The following is a 21,537-nucleotide window of genomic DNA, read 5'->3' as shown; positions in this document are numbered from 1 at the left end:
CCTTCGGATAGTTGACATATGGAAGAAGGAGGTGTTCCTGTCACCACACTCCAACCAAAGGGCACGTGATTTCTGTCTCCAAAACTCTTCCTCCTTCAGAAGTTTAGCATCAAGGAGTTTTTGAATCTCAGCTTCCCTTTCCTGTGAGAATGAAGAATCGGGTAGCCCCTGCACATACTCTTATTCGGTCTTGAGCTCCTTGATCTTCACATGAATGTCTCCAAAATTCTCTCTATTCCACTTCTTGAAAGCAAATCTGCTGTTGCGCAATCTCCTTAGAATCCGATGCACTGCCGGTCCTGGTGGATTAATAGACCAACCTTTGCTTGCCACATCTTTGCACTCTGGATGCTGCATCCACATAGCTTCAAACCTGAATGGACGATGACCTCGAATGGCTCCACCTACAGTGTCTACCACAATCGGGCAGTGGTCAGAACCCAAAGCTGGTTTGACAAAGACAGTGGCATCAGGGAAAATTAGTCTCCAATCATTATTACATAGAGCTCGGTCAAGGCGTACTCTGACATTATCTACACCACTTCTCCTATTATTCCAAGTATACGCAGGGCCATGAAACCCAAGATCTATCAGTTGACATGTATCCAAAAAGGAACGAAAATTAGAGGAATCCTGGGAATTAGGCTATGAACCCCCAGATTTCTCTTGCCAAGATAAATATGAATTGAAATCACCCAAACATAACCAGCGCCCTTGCCGAGACGCGCCAAAATTAGTAATAGAGTCCCAAACAAGGCGACGCCTATGTCTCACTGGGTCCCCATACACGCAGGTTAAAAAGAAGGGCTGTTGGTCAGGCATCTCCACCTCCATATCAATTACATATGAATCAGAGCGTAAAATATTTAGAGTAACATTATCATTCCAGAATAAAGCCAAACCCCCCGCCAAACCTTGTGGGTCTATAAAGAAACTGGAATGAAATTTGGATCTGTGGTGTACCTTATTCATATACTGCTGGCGGTTCTTAGTCTCCATTAAAAACACAATATCAGGGTGTTCAGATCGGAGGAGGTGATAGAAGGAACGTAGAGTCGAAGGCCTCCCCAACCCTCGACAATTCCATCCAAGGATCTTCATTGTTGCCCGTGGGGCTGGGCCTCGCCAGTGACCACGGAGGGAAACTCTAAAAAATGGGTCACGCTCACAGCACATGTAGGCATATCGACGTCTTCGTCTGGCAGTGAACTCTCCTCTTCGGTGATCCTTGGGCGCTTGGGAGCTTGCTTTCCAGAGGTACTGCACTCCATAGGGTGGATTGATGATGGAGAATGGCCTGGGTTTGGGTGATTGGCTAGCTGGGCCGAAGCCTGGGTCAGGGAGCATCCAGCCAAGTTAGGTAGCAGGTTTGCAATAGCCTGCGCAAGTTCCGGAGATGGGGGTAATTGGCTGAGGTAGGCTAGTGCTTGGTCGTGGGATGGTGGCATGGTCAAATGAGGTGATATATTAGGGAAGAGAGGGAGAGTAGTAATGGGAGTGGGGTGCGTTATGGGAGGGGGGGTAGTAATGGGAGTGGAGTGCGATATGGAAGGGAGAGTGATAATAGAGTGCGTTGTGGGAGGGAAGGTGGTAATGGGGTGCGTTATGGGGGGAAGAGTGGTTATGGGGGGGGGGGGGTGGTCCGTTATGGATGGGAGAGAGATAATGGAGTTCGTTGTGCGGGGGAGGGTGGTAATGGGAGTGGGATCCGTTATGGAAGGGAGAGAGATAGTGGGAGTGGTAATGGTGTGCGTTATGAGAGGAGGTGTAGTAATGGGAGTGGGGTGTGTTATGGTAGAGAGAGAAGGGGGGGGGGGGGAGTGGATGTGTACGTGGCAAAATAGAATAATAAACTTAGATTTATGGTGTGATACTTAGATTTTGGTGTTAGAGAATGAATAAAGGCAATTTTAAAAAATATAGAATAAACATTATTTTGCAACCACTGTACCAAATAGACATCTTATTCCCAATGAGAAGTGGCTATTTGTGTGCATGGAGGTTGGGATGAGACAGTATTGATAAAACCCAAGAGCTATAGCCCAACGCCGTAGTTTGACTTGGTGTGATGCACTATAGTCTTATCATATAGTTTTTCGATCATTTTTATTTGTAGTCTTAATCCAATGACAAGTTGTGATGATAAGTGATGACAAATTATTGCAAATCATAACTTTAGCCTAACGTTAGGTTATGATGAGTCCTTAAATTGCTATTGTATATTAGTATGAGCTAATTGCAATATAAGGCCACAAACCATCGCAACTTACAATTCTAGTCCAACGATGAACTTTAATTAGTTTTGGTTTGAACATAAATGAGTTAAATTTAGTTTAAAGTTTTGAATGCCATGCTTATATACATTTTGTTTATTTATCATTACGAGAATGTTCCCTACACTTCTTGAGTTCAGGCGAATAAAGGAAACCCCTTTGGAATCTGACAAAAGGGGAGGGCATTTATGCCACATCACCCCCTCACATGAACACTAATATGTGAGGGTAGGGGTGTCAACTCATAACTTATCAAAGACAAAGATCGATGTCGAGAAGCTCATCGCTCATGCTTCCAACCCGTGCTTTCAACCCCGAAAACACTTCGCTTACACACACGAGATCTTTGCCGCCCACCTGGTCGGGCTTCGATTGGTCAATTGGGTACTAGAATCGGGCCTTAACTGGGCTATAGGCTTGTTTAACTCTAAACGGTCTTTAAACGGGTTCTAAACTATGCAGCCCTAAAATTGTTCATATATTACCCCCACATAGGATCATATACCTATGTCATTTAGTTTAAAAATTAAAGGAATAAATGGATTAAAATTGGCCATATATTACCCCCATCCATTTACCCCGAAGCAACTTTAAAAATTAGTTTGGATTCTCTAATGGAAATAGCTAAAGGGACTATGCATGCATGAAATAAAACCCTCTTGAAGATGACTTCCAAAATCCTGAAAGGAGAAGAAAAGAGTAATCAAGTACATTTAATTGAAAAACCATTGAATCCTAATCCATTGAGCTAAACGAGCCCATAACCATTTAACCCCCCCCCCCCAAAAAAAAGGCCTATAGCCGTTTACCAAAAAACAAAGGCCCATAGCTCTAATAATCGGAATTTTAAGGGATATTGAAGGGTCGGGCTAGGTTGGGCTGTTAGTGGGCGGGCTAGGCCAGACTTATAAATGGTCGGTTCGGTTAAGTGCTCGATGGGTTAGGACTCCACACCCGGACTGCCGATTATAAACCATATTGGCCGGTCCAGATCGAGCTTTAATCTGGCGGACTCAGTCGGGCCTAGAATTGACACCCCTATGTGAAGGGGGTGTGCAATTTTATTTTGAGCTGGCGTTGTGCAAAACTTTTTACATTATCATTAGGGGAAAGTTTTCATACACGGATGTTTAAACATGCACGGTTGTGTCCCCTCTCACAAAGAGTTGGAAAAGTCATAAACCCCCCACCCATTAATTAATGCCTTGAAACTCCCACCTTCTCACATACACGGCTTACACAGTCGTGTATGAAAACTTTCCCCTTGTCATTATTAGACAATCAGTTTCAAAATGTTTTTTTGAGCTTGATTGGTTGGTCTCAGTCCAACACAATTGTCGATAGATCGATTAATTAGAACCAACCAAAACATGATTAATTAAGACCGATTAACCAAGTGTCAAGTAAGATCGATTACCCAATGGTGGAATTTTTTTTGGAAACTAAACTTACATTCGCGATTTAAAATTTTCTTTTGACGTGTCTTAAATGCAGGACTGCTTGTCAGAGATTCGCTTTCAAAATGGATACATGTTGAGCCTTCATGTGTATTCTGTGGCTTTCACAAGGAATCACTTTGGCATTTTTTTCTATCTTGTGATTGGACTAAGCGAATCTAGGCTTCTGGCCCGCTTGGATTGAGAACCGAGCACTTATCTGCTCTCTCGCTTATCTGTTTGTGTGCTTCCCTCCTTGGCTCCAGGGCCATGCAAAAACAATTTTTCATTGGTTTTTTTAATTTTTATAATTACTTGTTATTCTGTTTGGTCTGTATGAAACAAGGTCCTAAATGATGGTTTAAAGGCTGACCCCATAAAGGTCATCCATTTTGTTAATTGTTGGATCTCTGATCTAAATTTAATCCCCCCCCTCCACTAATACATTCATTTCTCATGCACAACACACCTCACCACACAACTTATCAACCTATACTTCACCAACTTGATGTTGATTCTCTCACTGACCTCACAATGGGCTTGCCTGGTTTGCTGGGCGCAGGAGTTTTTGATCCCGAACTTGGAATAGCCAAGTGGACATCATTGATGTTCCTTAGAGGAAAAAGAATTAAAACCAGTTTCGATCGAACAACTTCTAAGGATGAATTGGTGGCAGAGCTCTGTGGGATTCTACATGGATGGAAGACAACAGTTGCAGATCATAATCTAAGGGAGATATGGTGTTGCAACAAGACTCTTTTTGAACTTTTGTCTAAACAGGCCTTTACTTTGATACCTTGGAACAACTTATCTTACTTTTTTGACTTTGCAAAACTTCTGCAAAACTCTAACATATCCTTTTGGTGGTTTGATACTATAAACACTAGAGTGTACAGCCCTTCTTCTCTTAACTAAATAGATATGTGCCATCTTTCATAAAAAAAAAGTAAGATCGTTTAGCCAAAATATACTTCTGCCAACCCCAATAAAAAAAAAATAAAATAAAATAAAAAAAATGCATAGAGAATGACTTAATTGACCAATTAAGGACTGGTTAAAGGCGATTAAAACCGAAAATCGAACCAGAGCCACCCAAAACCGACCGAAACCACCGGTTGACACCCCCAGACCCAATTCATCCCAAAACCCTAGAGCCCTTTCTTCGGTGCGACACTTCGAAAACGAGGTTATAGCTTCCTCTGTTTTGTGTAGAGGTGTTGGCGCCGAAGAGAAAGAAGGCATCTGTGTAATCTGGATCAAACCTTTATTCTGATTCTCAGCCATGGTGAGTAAGATTATGTCGAGGCCCTCATTGTCTTCTTTTGATCATTGAACCGTATTATTCTTCATACACCTAGTCTTCAGCTTCTATCTTCTGCGCTTCTGTGATGAGATAGTGTTGCTTCAGTTGGATTATTTGGAAGATCTTAGTTTCTTTGCTTGATTTGAGCACTCTGTAAATATGATTGTCTGATAGCTCGTTCACAAGTGCATTTGAGGGGGGGATTATTGTTTTCTCTATTTCTTTGTTAAAAATTAGGAGCTGTTTTTCGATTTTGGTGTAGTAAAGAATGTTTCGCAAAAGTTGCACTTCAGTATTCATTCTATCTGACAGTCAGCTACCATGCCTTTTCTTAATTGATCTGGTATAATAAATGCCACTACACGCAGTAGTTAAAATATATGGGAAAATTATTCCAAAAAGTTGAAAATCTGACTGCTTATATCATATCAACTGTATCAGTTAACAATCTTCTCCTCCCTTCCTTCGGCTTCACTGGAATATGATTTCAAGATATTAAAAGTTAGTTGCGAATGACCCTTGCTATTAGAGTCTACAATATCCAGAACCGCTTCTTAACTCCTGATTTCTGGCAGAGTTCAAGTCCATGGATGGCTGATAATTTTCTGGTTATTCTTATATGTTAAACTCCTAAATGCTGAGATTTTGGAATAACACCCCATGCCTATCAGAATGATTTGCTGCATCCTCATTTTGGTCCTCCGCAGATGCTTCTTTGTTGAAGTTTTGTAGGAGCATCTGAACTTTGGGAAGCAGAGGAATGTGCTTAAGGTGGACATGATTATGGAATTAATGTGCCCCAAAATATTGTCATACCATCGTGCAATCTTTTGATAGGTGTTCTCTGGAAATTCTATCCCTTGATAGCTTGATATCTTTGATATTCACCTGCAGCATACGTGCACTGTAAAATAAAGTTGATCTATCTAGCATGTCATGTTTTCTCCCCACCCTGGGGAAGGTATAGTATTTGGTATAGCATGCGTTTTGTTTGTTGGAGAAGTATATTAATTTGCTTCTTTGGGAAGCTTTCCTTCTTGATGTTCATTGTGTGGTTTCCTTTGGCTTAGAAAAAATCATTTTGCTTGGACATGTTGTTTACCTTGCCGAGCCTGTATGGTTTTGGTTGTGTAACCCATATAGGAGTGTCAGATATGGTTTGCAGAAAAAACCCAGGCTCCCATTGTGGCTACATTGTGAAGTTATAAGCGTCTAGGTGCTTCTGAAGGTTGGATGGGTTGGGGTTTAGGGTTCACCAAAGTTTACGATGTAGTAGCTGAAAGTATATTGTATTTGGAGGCAAAATCCTCCAAGAACCAGGTCTAGAAATACCGGTGCAAGCCCATATTTCTGGTCCAACAGGGAGAGCTGATGATAACACTATGGATAGTCCAGTATTTAGAAATTGTTTGGAGGCCATAATTTTAATTGTCACAATTAATTTATGGTTGTTATATACTTGGGAAGTGAGAGCCCTTTAATCCTTTACAGTTGAAATTAGATCTTAGAGAGTCTATAAATACAGTTTTTTTTTTTTTTTTTTTTTGTAACCACCATTGATTTAGTTAGTTGAATGAAATAATTTGAGTTTTATATGTTGATTATTATGTCTCTTAATTTTGAGTTTTATATGTTAATTATTGTTATAGCATTCAGGCTTTGTTGATTTCTTCTTCTTCTCTGGTTTGATTCTCTCTTCTGAACTCTCCTCTTCCTCATATCTGATATCTTCCCCTGTCTTCTTGTTGATTCTTCTTCTTTATGTGATCCCGGATTCCAAAACTCTTAAATTTGGATCTCTGTGGCCACAGAGAATAAATAATTCAATTTTAAAAGGAGCAGTGGCAATCTCGTAAATAAATCAAAATTTTAGAACCCTTTTAAAGAAGATTAACAAAACAGGGGCACAATGGGTATTAAATTCAAGAGGAAGGATGAAATTGCCCAACGATGGACTACATGCATCTATTTAAAGAGTTGTAAACTAGAAACCAAACCTATTCAAACTCTAAAACTGAACTCAAACTCTACTACTTCTATTTGCTAACGACGATTATAATGGTAAAGAACAGTTGAGAAATAAATCCCAAACAAAAGAAACAATTTCTTATATAACCCGGTTGAACCGACTTGTTGGGTCAGGTCGGACCAACCTTGTAATGTAAGACTAGAACCAGAATAGGTCTAGTCCCAGGCAGGATCACATAGAAAGCCCTCCAGTAAACAAGAAATCATATGAGGGAACCAAGAGAACAACTCTAAACCCTCCAAATAGGATCCCAGGTAAAACTCCCAGTCAGATAGAAACCCGAAAATTAGTTGAGAATTCGAACTTCTTGGAAACACACCGAACTAAAGGAAACAATAGATAATATGAAGGATAAGAACCCTTCAAAAGATGGGAATGATCCGATGAACGGTTTGGGAGTTTTTAAACAGCGATCTCACGGGCAAAGATCCCTGTGATGCAAAACTGAAATTAAATTCAATCCAACCAACAGATTGATCTGAAATTTGGATCAGACCTCAATCCCAGTAGATCAAATCAAAGCCCTAAGGTTTCACGATGAACCAAAAAGATGGATTAAAAATAATTTTGAAAACTCCAATTCTGAAGTAAAGAGAACTGGGAAAAAAGAGAAATTTTGGTAACTCACAATCCAGCAGGCAGAAGGAACATGAACAGTGGTCGAGTACGGTTCATGGCCAGTACTTTGACTTCCCAAAGTTTTGTGGAAAACAGATCTAGGGTTTGGATTTTATTGCCCAAACAATATATGCTGAAAATACACAGAAAACAGAGTACGCTGCAGGTTGATTTAAACTGAAATTAAATTCTGTTTAGGTCTTACCTGATCTGAAGGAATGAATTTATGATGAAGGAACAATCAACTCTCTTGAAATCAGGTATGAAGCGCTAGAAGCAACTATAAATTAAACTCAGAATGCAGAAGCAACCAGTAGTTGGCAGTAGAACAGAACAAAGGAAGAAGAAAACCTATCTTAGGTCCAGGGTATCTCACCCACTCTGTCTCTCACAAATTCTTAAGGCTAAGTAGCACTTAATAACTTCAATTCATTCAATCCTATCTGGCGTTGTGAGCCTTGCATTGTATTTATAGACAGAAAAATAAACTCCTAATCAAGCAAATAAAACTTAAAACATACTCGTACTATGAAGAGCTACTAAGTTATTACAATGTGTGAAATAAAATACAACTAATAAATAAATAATCGTACTTGAACTAGGAATGGAAATATACTAATAACACTACTGCTAAGCCTAATCCCGTATGCATACTTTGGACCCCCATTTTAGGCCCATTAAAGTGGCCAATTACAAAGAAAACCTATGGGATGAAAGGCCCAACACATACATAACCCAACCCAAAGCTTATTTCCAATAAAATAAGCCCCTTAGATGACTTATCTGCATCATCTTGTAACTGAATCACTTCTTCTTTTGCTGCTGTTTCTTTTCTTTTGTGCTATAGGCGGCACTTCTGTTTTGGTTCCAGTTTTAGCTTGCTTGAATTGATCATATCTTCTACATTCTAGATCTGATTCTTCTGAATTTTGATATCTAAGGTTCTGCTGCCAATATCTCTTGGCTTCTAAAATTGCTTTCCAGTTTTCTAAACTTTGAATACAGATCTGGTATCTTTACTCTGTTTTCACTGCTTTTCAGAAACCCATCTGTCATACCCTTTATTCTTACAGAGAATTCTGAGATCTCTTGGGGTTCGAAAGAGTTGACTGATAGTATTGGTTGGCCTTAATTTGAAACCAATCTGATTCCTCTTTTGATAGTCTCTATTTTTATCTTGTTTTCTTCTCTACTTGGACTGATCGATCTCTGCTATCTTCTGGATTTCTTTTATTAATTTTTTTCTAGATTTACCCCTCAGCTTCTATTTATTCCCTGTTCGATTCTAAACCATTATTTATTCTGCCCTTGTTTCCATTTTAATTCCAGTCATATACTCTTCGTATATTAGTTCCACCTAAAATTAATTTTCTTCAAGGTGTTGCTTCTGCTTTGCTACTTTATCGTTTCTGCAGTCATACTTGCTTATAAATCCTATTATAGGATCTACCTCAATTTATAAGGTGGACTTATGCATAGGTGATATTCACCCAAGACCTGACCATTTGCCACACCTATATGATGGTTGAAATCTGCAGCTTCTATTTGTATGTCTTGCTATTTTTGAAATCTCTGTGCAGATTGAGCTTTAAACTTAAAGTTAAAGAATAATCCTTGGATGTGAACTCTTTCTTTTTTTATCAGATTCAACACAATTACTATTTCTTTACTAGGAGTAACTCTTATTGATACTTATTACAGCTGGGTGCTTGGACTAGTAATTTTGAGAATTATTCATTTGTGTTTTGATTTTGATTTTGATTTTTTGTTTCTTCTTTTACTCCTTGATCTTTCCATTGATGTTGTTGGTGGGTGGTCTACAGTCGGGACGAAAGAAGGTCAGGGAACCCAAAGAGGAAAATGTGACCCTTGGACCAACTGTTCGAGATGGGGAGCATGTTTTCAGTGTTGCCCATATCTTTGCGTCATTCAATGATACATTTATTGTAAGCTAGCTTTTGTTACTTTTTCTCCACCCATTCTTTTAAGGTTCCTCAGGTTTTCAGGAACTCATGATTTCTTTGCACTTACAGCATGTGACTGACTTGTCTGGGAGAGAAACACTTGTTCGGATCACTGGTATGAAATATATTGAACTGCAGAGGAAGTTATCAACTTTGCTTTTCTTTTGCTTGAATGATTGAATCAATTCATCCCTAAGGAAAATTTCAGATTCCAACCCAACAGGCAGAATAGTAGGGCCAGAATAAAGACCAGAATAGAATAAATCCAGTAACTAATGAACAGGTCGGCACTGCCTCAAATTAGTAACCTTACTAGGTCTCCTTAGGTCCTTCAACTTCTCAAAGTAAGGCATCCATTATCAAGCCATCAAGGTCCTTTGCCTCAATTGCTGAAGCTTTAGGATCAAACCTTGGAAGATGTTATTTGAGATTTTTCTGTACCACTATGGAGTCTGACAATGTCTCACCCAAGCCTCTGATAGCATTCACAACCTCATTCACCTTGAGCATATAACTTGCAATATCTTCATCTGTATTCATCTTCATGCTTTTGAACTGTGCTCTGTGAGTCTCCAGCTCGGCCTTCTTGATTTTTGGCTCTCCCTTATGGATGCTGACTAGCTTATACAATAAACTATAATAAAATAAAGTAGCAAACCCCAAGTACATTTTTTGTAAAAAAGCTAAATGTAACCCTGCAAAAGCCTATCGTACCAGAAAAAAACAGGGGAAGCATGCGCTTTAAGGAAATGAAACATAACTGTATTAGTTCAACAAGAAGGCAAACAGAGATAACGAAACACTAATAAATCACAAAGAAAGGAACTCTTAAGAGAAAAAAAGAAGACGAGTCAAGGAACCACACTACAGAATTTAGTAACCAACAGTTAAAGATTGATGTATATTAGGAAACAGCAAGATATCAAGGCAGGGAATGAAGCAAAAAAAAAAAAAAACAGCTCTCTAACATATGTCTATACAACAGGAGAAAAGTACATCCAGGACGATAGCTATCTATGCAACAAAACTTAACAGGCCGGGGACACACATCCAAATCTAGTAGCATAAACTCAAAAGAAAGTGGAAACACACCCGTGGCTTTAATGGCCGAAGATAAGCAAAGAAGCACAATGGAATCCACGAAAAGGAGTTGAGTACTGAGCTACCAGGTTCAAAGTCACAGTAGAGATCCTGGTGGGAAGGCGAAACCTGATCAGAAACAGGATCGGCTTCCTAATCAAGGTCCTCAATGAAAATGAGGGTTAATACCAGCACTGCTGGGAAGATCAATGAGAAATAAAACCGTACAACGTCGTGAGTTAGACACCCAGATGAGGCGTCCGCACAGTTAGGCCGGTTAGAACAAACAGAAATATCGCAAAATTATACCTCCTACAGAAACAACTAGATGCAAATAAAGGGAGCTGCAGAGACTAAGTTCAAGTCGTTAGCCACCGGGATAGAGCGCATTGGAGCCAAACCTCAGGCTAGTTTAAAGGAAAGTGGGCTAGGAAACATAGAAAATCAAGCTAGCAAGAACGAAGAGGAGAGTACTGACTTACAGAGCACCGAAGCTTACCTTCACCACCCACGAGGACCCCGTCCAAAGAAGACAAGAAAAGTAAATACCAGCGAGCACCAAGATAGCAAGACCAGATGTGCTAATTGCAAGCAGAAATCCACATATCTGGTATCAAGCAAAAACACAAACTGGGAAACGAGAACCAGAAATCGTTAGCAAATAAACAGAGCACAAAGGCTCAATGACTCGGATCTTACGAAAATATTAGGGGTTTGTACTCTCCAGCCCTACTTTGAAGTATCCCCTTACCAAAAATGGAGAAGAGGCTCGAAGAAAGAGAAGGATTTCGTCCTCTGTACTTGATTTGTAGTCTCTCTACAACGAGAGCAGACATAAAACTTCAAAATTAATGAAGTTTAGAGTTTTTTTAAAGGAAAATAGAAACAATTAAAAATTCCCCCACACATGGACTGAATACGCATAGTATTGGCTTAGGCTTGGCCCATGAGGAACATGAAGACTTGGGCCTATGCTGGCTGGCCAGTTTGGGCTGCTAGGCACGATGGGTTGGCTTTATGCTGGCTGTCTGTGTCTGGCCTGGGCTGGCTTTTCTCTCTTCTTTCTCCTTCGATCTACATCATTGCATGCTCCATAGGCATAAATCTATATTTTCTAATTCTTATTTATGTACTGAAATATACATCATGGTACTTAACCTTACTCTAGATACTCTTAACATACGCAAGAACCTTACTCTAGTAGATACTCCTAGCGTACACTGAATAGTTATATCTATAGGGTAACCTAATGTGTTTGCAGATCAAAATTTATTAGGGGAAAAAATGCTGGTCAATGAAGCTGTCATATTTCATTTGTGGACATTAGGTTTCAGAATGATGTGGAGTTTTTATTTGCTCATCCTGGTATAAGATGGTAGAGGATTGATGTAATGTTCCTGATGTCTGACATGGTTCATTATTCCCATTCCAACAGGAGGTATGAAGGTCAAGGCAGACAGGGATGAATCTTCACCATATGCTGCTATGCTTGCAGCACAAGATGTTGCACAAAGATGCAAGGTGTGTATATTGGATTTTGGTTATCTATTTGATGTATCTTGGGATGGACTGTATCTTGTCTATATTGCGTACGCAGATGGATCTCCTGCATGTGTTTAGATGGATTGGAACATTTACAGGGACAAGTTGATCCATCTTGATAAATTCATTAGGATTACCCAGTGCTGGTCCCACCGATGCGGGTCCTGGGAAGGGCGAGTTTGGAGTCGATCCTAACCTTTGGCATTTTTGCACAAAGTGGCCACCCTCAAGACCTGGGCATTTCCCCTGGCCCCTGGCAGCCCGAACCTTTTACCATTGCTTTAAGCAATGGCCCTTTTGCTAAATTCATTAGCATTAGCATTTATTCTGATATAGGGGTTCCATTTCTCTAGAGTTAATCTTTTGCCCTGTTGGCAGTCACATCTAGAAAAGTTAGACAGGGCATGCTACTCTTTATCAGTACCATGTAAGAACTAGGAACCTAGAACTGCATTGTGTTCTTATACTCTGCAACTGGTGGAAGCATATTAGCGTCATTGATTATTATTTTCTAAACTTATGAACTTTTTAGGAACTTGGAATTACTGCACTGCATATTAAACTCCGTGCAACTGGTGGAAACAAGACAAAGACACCTGGTCCAGGTGCCCAATCTGCTCTAAGGGCACTGGCTCGGTCTGGAATGAGAATTGGTCGAATTGGTATGGCCTTTACTTTTTGCAGTCACTTCTATGATTCATTTATTCAAACATGTGTTTTTTATAATAGATAAAAGGAAGACTAGGTTCTTGACTAATTTTTCAAATATGTTCTATTTATGTTCCTGAAAAATTAAGTGATATCAAAGAAAATGTTTCTAGTAAATAGGTTTGTAATTGGACTGCAAAACGGCTATTGGATCTCTCTTGCCAGTGCTTTCTATGTTTTCTAATATTAAAACCATTTTGTACAAGGAAGACGCTAGACATACAAGACAGATGGCCATTAACATCTCTCTACCGGTTGCAAAAATTGCTTCACCTAATAAAGTTTCAATGCATTTGCTTTTATTTTGTTGGCAATTGGTTTTCTATATAGGCAGCTAATTGGGAGCTATTTTTTTCCGTTAGATGGTTTGTTTTGACCAACTGTGCACTTGTACACTAGGGCACTCTTTTGGTTACTCAATTTTATACCCCATGTCAGCAGCAGGCTTCGTGTTGACTTTAGCATCATGCTTACTCTTCTCTGCTGGGACATTTACAGGGTTGAACGCAATGCGTTTACCCTTACATGTGAAAGTGCACTGATTTGATTGGCTTTCAATCATCACATCATTGTCGTAGTCGTAGAGCGTAAGCCTACCAAGAAGCACATCTGTCATATGCATTGGAATGACGTAACACCAGATTTCTTCAATGTAGGAACCCAGTTTTAGTGGAACTGGACAGCTTTGGTTGACTTCTAAGGTGTTTCAATTGAAGAGAAAAACTGCACGAGGCTGTGGATGTTTCTCTTTTCAAAGATTTGCTCTCTGGGTGAAGAGATTTGAAACTACGGTCACACAACTACAATTGTCCACTATCACTTGCGCTACCTTGGACCCACTGACCATTCTACTGTAGAAGATACAATGACGCCTCCAGTCTGTTTGCCCTATGATTCAGCAACCAGGATACGCGTAAATCATAGAAGTGATTTAACTTTATAAATCGGATTTCCACTGTCAATCTCATCTGATGGCTGTTCTTCAGTATATTCTTTGAGGGGAAGCTCATCATTAATTTCAATGTCCTCAGTATCAAGGGCAAAAACAATAACATTTGTACTTTGAGCCTTCTGTGGACGGAATTTGGATAAGTGCCGTTATTTGATGCAGTGATAGCACTTTGTTCCGTTTTTGGCATTCATTAGAGCTTTCCCTTTATCAGCATTATCAGCAAATGGAGGTGTGTTGTTCTATCTACCTGTGAACGGTGGTGGTCGAGTAGTAGCTGGTGCCTCCTGTACTTGCTGGATTGATTTCCATAAGGTCTGACTGGTGTCTGTAGTATATCCTCTACCTCTAATGCTCTCTAATAACAACCTTAAAGAATCATAGACAATAGTTGTTCCCATGGTTTTTCTGACCTCTGGTCGTAGCCCTAGTTTGTCCTGAGATATCAACTGCATGTCATCTTCTTCCAATCCTAGCCGTGTCAACAGACCATCAAACTTATCTGTGTATTCGGACACAGTTTATGTACCTTGCCGTAGTATGTTCAGCTGATCATGCAGGTGAATCATGAAGGACTGTGGGAGGAGGTACTTTCCCTTTAGATCGATTTTCATATCATCCCAAGTAGTAATGGATGTGCCTCTATCTTGATTCCTTTATTCCTGTACAACAAGTTTAGTCTTGACTAACTTGATTTTTCTAGCTTCTGCCATGTCATACCAGTTGAAGTAGTCGTCAATCGCATATACCCAGTCAAGGAACACCTGTGATCAAACTTCTTGTTACTCTCCTTCAACTCTAGCTTCACCTTCTTTGAATCATCAGGTTGCCTAAAGGGAAAACCATCGTTGTTGTCGAAGTATGTTCTCAGGTTTTCCTCAAACGTACCCGGTGGTGTCTGTGGTGTAATAGCTCTCTGTGGCTTCTTTCCCTGGTTTCGGTTGGTGTTCTGAGATGCAGCCTGTGTAGGGTAATGCTCCCCTCTATGGTCCTCTGGAGTGGGTTGTTGAGGGACAATGTATCAACACGTAGCGCAATGTTCAGATGTGGTTCCATAGATACCATTTGATTAGACAGACTCTTGAACATATCAGCCAAGTGTTGCATTGAAACTTGATCTCTTTAATCTGTAGAGTTGGAATTTGGAATTTTAGAGCAGTCATAGCTCTTATACCAAGTTGATGGGGTAGGTAGGATGAACCTTAGGTTCAGTTTACACACCCCTCTTACAAGATCCCAAGTAAACCCAAATCTGAAAAGTCAACAAAAGTCAACCATCTCAGATGAAGGTCAAACTTTAACCAAAACTCGCAAACAGTTAAAATAGGTGATCCCCTGAATAGAGCAGTGATGTAAGGGCTGGATTAATCACAATCAAAGAATATTCAAATCTGAAAATCAAAACTCTCAAGAATAGGGGAAATCTAATTGCAGAAAATCAGAGACTCAGATCAGTCTCCAATTCTGGTCGAAGGTCAGTCCTGGTTGTTTCTTTCAATCCCGAAAATATAAACCAGATCCAACTGTTAGATTTAAGAATAGAAATTATTCTTCAGATCTGGACTTAAAACAGGGCAGATTTAGGAGAAACTTTATAGAATCAGATCTGTAGACCTGATCAGAAAAATACCCTGGTCGAATGTCTCTTTTAGGGAAACCTTGAACACAGAACACCCCTAAATCTAACCTTGATCTGATGGTCAGATCAATCTCAGATGTCAATTCTGACAGTAAAAAGTCTTTAAGACAGAGCATCCACAGGACTTTTCTGATATAGGTCAATACCAACAGAATACTAGGATCATTAATATTGATTGATAAGGAATTTAAAACAGTGATGTGCAGAAAAAAACAGAGTATAAGAAGATAGATAGCCATTGGCTTCCCACCAATAACCTAGACCAGAATCTCACTGTTCCCTAGGATCTCCCACCCTATACTGTATCTCACAGCAGCTCCATTGAAGAAGACAAGAAATCTCTATTGATCAAATCATGGGCAAGCCCCTTGCAATCTGTTTTTATATAGAAAAGCTGATAAACAATCCTAATCTGACTAGGAATGTAAATCCTACTTGCTAATAGCAACATAACTCAAATAGGAAACATAATTCTTAAAGGAAACAGCTCACGCCCAGCTGAGAGGGTTTAAAACTAATTAGACAACTTAAAAATAAAAGAGAGTCCTATTGTACACAGCCTTACACCCGCTTAGTGGAGAGACTGTTTCCATGTTTCAGGCCCGCAACTTGATGGTTGTAATAGCGCAACTTAACCATTGCGTCAAGGCTCGCCCACCTAAAATAAAATACTAACTAATACTGAGTCCACAAATTGGGCTGGACGTAGTCCCTATCTGGTTCTGCCTCTTCTTGCGGGAGTAAGTGAGATACTCTCTGCTTGCATCAGCCCCGCCCCCGCTCCCACTTCCTCCATCTCCCCTCTCTCTCTCATCTTCCCTCTCTCCTTCTCCCTCATCTATCTCATCTCCCACGTCTCCCCCAAGACCCCACCCAACTCCGAAACTCTGCAATTGTGTCCGCTCCTTGACCTACCCCATTTTTGCCGAGGCTTTGAGCAGGTCTTCCAGGGGTAGTCGGAGGAGGCAAAGGACTTTCTGAGCAAGTGCCTCGGGAGACATCCTAAGGAGTGATGGATTGCAGTTCAGCTCCCTAAACATCCATTTCTCGATGAGGGGTGTGGCGTACTATTGCAAATTTAGGGTTCTACTTCCTCAATTTCTCCTATAAGCATACTCGATCAAGGCTTTTGGGACTTGTTGGAGGGGTCGGATAGAGACACCACTTCATGTGCCCAAGCGGCCAAGCGATTGGTATTGGATGCCTCAAATTCTCCGGTGGAAAGGATTTAGCTGATTGGAGGCATCTCATTGTTGTTCCCAACCCCAAAGCTACTACCCAATTGGACGTGGAACAGGATTTGGGTTACAGTCAGAAGCAACAACCATGTAGAACACAATGTTTCTATGGACGGTAAGGATCAAACCACAATACCGACCAACAAACCCGTGGAGATTAGAGGGTTGGCTTATACGGTCTAGATAAGTGATGGAGGGCTGGAGTTGTTTGGAAGAAGCTCCTCCGCCATTATGGAAATGAACATTCCATTCATTACAATAGAAATAGTAATAGTATCAGTAGTACTGCAATGGACAGGACAAAGGGTGGCGATCTGCGAGGATGAGCTAACTCCAAAACCTCGTCCTCAGTTCGGATTGCAGGCTGCAAGTTGCCTACATGAAGCCGAAGTCGCTAGTAATTGTTGTCAGCCATACAACGGTGAGTTTGTTTGCAGGCCTTGTACACACCGCACGTCACACTATTGGAGCTGCTCATGCCCGAAGTCATTACCTTTAATCGCAAGGAGGGGTATGCTGAAGGCAGGGCTAGTGACTGGAGTCTTGAGTAAAGTCATAAAAAGGTAGTCTTATTGGAAGGTGTCACTGGATTACTTATTCAGGGAGAGCTAATGCTTGTTGGGTATTTTGGTTTGACACTGCTTCACACCCAAAAAGAAGCGAGCTACATATGAGCGAAGCTTGGAGATGGAAGTCTTCTTTCGTGTCTCAACGGTGAAGACCAAGCTCATGAGCTTATTATCCTGGGTCAGAACAAGTTGATAGGAGCCCCCCTTTTTACGTCCTCATGTCCCTCCCGTGTGGCAACATGGGGTGCAAAAAGGAAAGAGAGGGATGGGGTTTCTCTCGCTTTTGGCAAAAGGGTGCTTTTTGAATAGAAAAAAGAATGGATCTGCAGGGTCCCAAATGAATTGGCTCATTCGAAAAAAAACCTTGTTCTTTGGAAGTTCTATCTTGTGTCTGGTATTGCATGGTTCCATTTTGCAAGAACTTCAAATCATTCTCTTGAAGCTCATCCTTTTTACAATAAATGATCGGCTTGCCCCAAAATGACCTGGCCCAATAGGGAAATCGCAATTCATTGGGCCTTTCGATACAATCGAATAGATTGCCACAAGGACGCCATATTCTAGGAGCTCAAACTGTGTGATTGAATAAATCCTCCTCTACCTGTTGGTGGTCGAGGGCTCGTTCCCCTTCTTCAAACTCCGATTCGTATTTTTCATATTGAAATCTCTGATCAATGATAGAACAAGATTCATTTTGCATCATATCTAATGGATTCCTTGGTTCAGACTGAAGAAGCAATGTGACTTGATCATTATTATCAAACTGAATGCAATCTTTTTCTGTTCGTGAGGATCCCACCAGAATGTCTTCTACTTCTAATAGGCCATGAACTAGATCAGAATCATTCTCAACAAATCTATAAGAAGTGATCCAATTTTTTCATCGGGTCCAGGTAGAGACCAAAGATCTTGAGTGACCAATCCGGCAGAACAACTCAAAAGATAAAGAACTATCTTTAATTTCTTCATGCTCGTTCCAAGTTCGAAGTACTATTTGTACAAAAAAGAATCCCCTTGCATGAGTTATTCATATAGATACATATAGGATCCCCTTCTATAGAAGCACATTTTGTGCAACGGTCCTTCCTATCCCGTAAGCACATCTTAATTTCTCAGCTCCTGCTCTTAATTAAAAGTTTTCCCCTAAGCGCTTTAGTGTTCAGATTGAGATGCTTGTGTGGATGTATAAGCCATGAGGACTGGCAGCGTCGGATGCTGGGGGAGATGGAGATACGAATGACTCCTTAAGAGGGTGATAGCGAAATGATGGGAGAGATTAGTGTTTCCATGTTTCCAACCATATTTCTAACCTGCAGAAATGGTCCTTAATAACAGAGACTCTCTCTCTCTCTCTCTCTCTCTCTCTCTCTCTCTCTCTCTCTCTCTATCTATCTATCTATATATATATATATATATATATATATATATATAGATATATATAGGCTGATGTTCTGTGTGCTGCAGTGCAGTCTGCACCTAGACACATGTGCTAGGTATTTCTGCCATTCAGGGGGGTGGGGCGGTCATTTTGCCAACCCCCCATGTGTCTGGGCACAGCTTGTGCCCCCGGTACAGAAAACATTTGGCCTGTATGTATGTGTATATATATATATTTCTGACTCAGACATAATATGCTGCGGACTGATTTTACCTGGTAATTTCAAAGAAGTCCTGGCTGAAAAATGTCATTACTCAGTTTATTTCAGGAAATGATAGTGTTGAACAATTTTTGCATGCTTTATGTGCTATGTTCCTCGTCGCTTCCCTCTTGCTGTGTGAACTGCCTGGAGAGACTTGATTCTCAAGTCTAGAACCAAATGGCTGGATACTTTGCTAAAAATTTGAATATGCGGGCCAATTTGTTGTTGACTTGTTAATTGAGTTCTAGTGCTTGAAAGGAGGACCTGTATGTTCATGTTATAATGGGTTTTTTTTTTTGGGGGGGGGTTTGAAATGTGATTTTCTGACTAATGTTCTTTGTTTCAGACACATTTCTGACTAATGTTCTTTGTTTCAGAGGATGTCACCCCAATTCCCACCGACAGCACCCGAAGAAAGGGTGGGAGAAGAGGGAGGAGGCTGTAGTTTTCTTTATCCAGCCATCAAGAATGTTTGGTTAAGCTGTCCCTTGAGCCTCTTTTCTTTTGGGGAAAAGCTATTAAAATTTTACAGCTGGTAGCTCCAAGTCCAGGCTAATGTCATATGGTGATATCATTGGTCTGTTCTTGCGACATTTTGGGATGTGATACAATTTACATAGTAATCATTGGTACCTTAGGTTGAAATCCATTTCTTATTTAGAGAGATTGTCAGGACTCAGGACCTTAATTTGAATATGGTAAAGATTGAGATTGGATGTTATAATGCATGGAGTGCCGTTTAATAGGCCTGATTTTGATGGGAAAAAACTTTCCTTTTTCTTTATTTTTTTCCCGGTACAAATGGGAAAACACAAAGAGTAGTGTTTTCCTCACGTGGTTCTTTTATTATTCTCTCATGTTCTGATCATGTGGGCCCATACGGATGATATAGTTATCCGTGGTGTCTTTGGTGTAGCATGCAGATTCCTCCTCACGCGGGGTTGTTGAGAACCCTCTCTTTTTGGATACAGTTATGTATTTGTTTGTCAAAGTTGTTAGTTTGTGGTTAAGAAACAAGCGGGTGGTTTACTGTAATTTCAGATAAATGTTGGGTGTTTTACTCGTTATTGTGCTGTCTTAATTAGCATCACAGTTTCTGCAATTTTGTTGATGCTTCAGGGATTGCATGTTTGGAAGGCCTGCTAAGATAACGAGAAAGCATAACAAAAATGGAGGGCTTGTCCATCTCAAAATATTGCCTCTACCCCCGCCCCACACCCAAGCACCTTCAATGGTTTACATATATCCATTGAGAATATCAATCTTTAACCTAAGTTATGGTCTTGAAAAAAAATTAAAAATGATGGTAAACATTACTGTTAAAGCTCACTAAGAATATCGTAGCCCCTGCAAGTCAATCTAGTTCGTATGTACTACGCAGTGCAAGTCAGCGACGGATCCTATCAACCTCCACTGGAGTCCAATGGTTCACTTTCTTAGTATTGGGTGTGAGATTTTCTTACCTAAGAGTATCCTAGCGCAGAAGTCTCCCACAATTGTAGACGGAGGGGCACATGTACAGTCTTGCCCCTACTTTGCGGAGAGGTTGTCTCCAAGTTTTGAACCTGCATCTTGGTGATTTAACCGCAACCTGATTCTTACTAAGATGTATCGTAGAGCCCCTGGGTTTGAAGGTCTAAGCACCTACACTGTGGGGCTTAGTCTACCGAGTTCAAAATCAGTAGGTGATTGTAGGCATGTTAGAGCAGGTTTCAAGTTTCCTATTTTATGATACTTTCGGCTAGTATTCAGCTTGTCCGTCCTCTTTGATGAAAATTGCAAGTAGTCTTTGCATGGCCTTTTTCCTTCCCAATTAAGTGTTTGAGTGGCGCCAAAAAGAAAAAAAAATAAAAATTAGTGTTTGAGAATCAAGAGAGTTAAAATACTAAATAAATTATTGGGAAAAGAACGTCATCCGGTTGTGTGCTATGGCGTGTACTTGTACCCAGACACAGCCGGACATGAAATCATCGTTATTGGAGACTCTACAAATTTAAGTCAGACCTAGAAAAGCAGGATATATTGTATAACTATCATTCTCGACCAGCCCTTTCATTAACAAAAAAACAATGCTTTCAAATGGATTCCATGCCCCAAATATCCCAACTTTCAGATAGGTTCAGCTTTAGATGCAAATTTTCTGCATCTTCTCTAGCCTTGATGCTCATAAGCTACTCTGATGGAAAGCATCAAGACAAGTTTAGGACAAGAGAGGTCGACAACAGAGAAGAAAAACTTTATGTAGTTTAACCTTCCCTTTTCCTTAATAAGTGTTAGCCAAAACCGTGTGTGCACAGCACAGCTGGGAGGGTAAAATCTCCAGCCCTTCTTCATAATAATATGGAAAGAGATCCTCAGAATAATATGGAAGGAAATCAACCCATAATGTGTGACACTTGTACTTACCATTCCAAGATGTATTCTTTTCTCTTTAAAGGAGTCAAATCCTCCCCTAGCAAAGTAAGTTGAATGGGGGAGCTTGAACCGTGGAATAGGCTCATGTGTGAAGGTCATTAATGGCTTCACATGTGGAAGTTCGAACCACGTTA

The 21,537-nt window shown here is 40.4% G+C and overlaps 1 protein-coding gene across 2 annotated transcripts; it reads left to right on the top strand.

Moving 5' to 3' along the window:
- Window positions 1-4,918: 4,918 nt before the first annotated feature.
- LOC122669635 (40S ribosomal protein S14-like) lies at window positions 4,919-19,647 on the top strand. Of its 2 annotated transcripts, none has more exons than XM_043866438.1 (6): window positions 4,919-4,994; window positions 9,483-9,605; window positions 9,693-9,738; window positions 12,139-12,224; window positions 12,778-12,907; window positions 19,369-19,647. In XM_043866438.1, exons 1-6 carry the CDS (start codon window positions 4,992-4,994, stop codon window positions 19,431-19,433), a joined length of 453 nt encoding a protein of 150 aa, XP_043722373.1. In that variant the 5' UTR covers window positions 4,919-4,991; the 3' UTR covers window positions 19,434-19,647. The 2 variants fall into 2 exon arrangements, with proteins under 2 accessions (XP_043722373.1, XP_043722372.1); XM_043866437.1 differs by having other exon boundaries at window positions 4,937-4,994; window positions 19,366-19,647.
- The last annotated feature ends 1,890 nt before the right edge of the window (window positions 19,648-21,537 follow it).

Source organism: Telopea speciosissima, chromosome 7, assembly GCF_018873765.1.
Source record: "Telopea speciosissima isolate NSW1024214 ecotype Mountain lineage chromosome 7, Tspe_v1, whole genome shotgun sequence".
Taxonomy (NCBI): domain Eukaryota; kingdom Viridiplantae; phylum Streptophyta; class Magnoliopsida; order Proteales; family Proteaceae; genus Telopea; species Telopea speciosissima.
The sequence above is the reverse complement of the archived record's forward strand: the minus strand, read 5'-3'. Positions and strand labels throughout refer to the sequence as shown.

What these genes read in the sequence shown, in the direction of transcription:
- LOC122669635 (XM_043866437.1), top strand. An exon ending in CATTCAATGATACATTTATT is followed by an intron (nt 9,606 to 9,692) that starts GTAAGCTAGCTT and finishes TTGCACTTACAG; the next exon opens with CATGTGACTGACTTGTCTGG. An exon ending in AATGAGAATTGGTCGAATTG is followed by an intron (nt 12,908 to 19,365) that starts GTATGGCCTTTA and finishes TCTTTGTTTCAG; the next exon opens with AGGATGTCACCCCAATTCCC.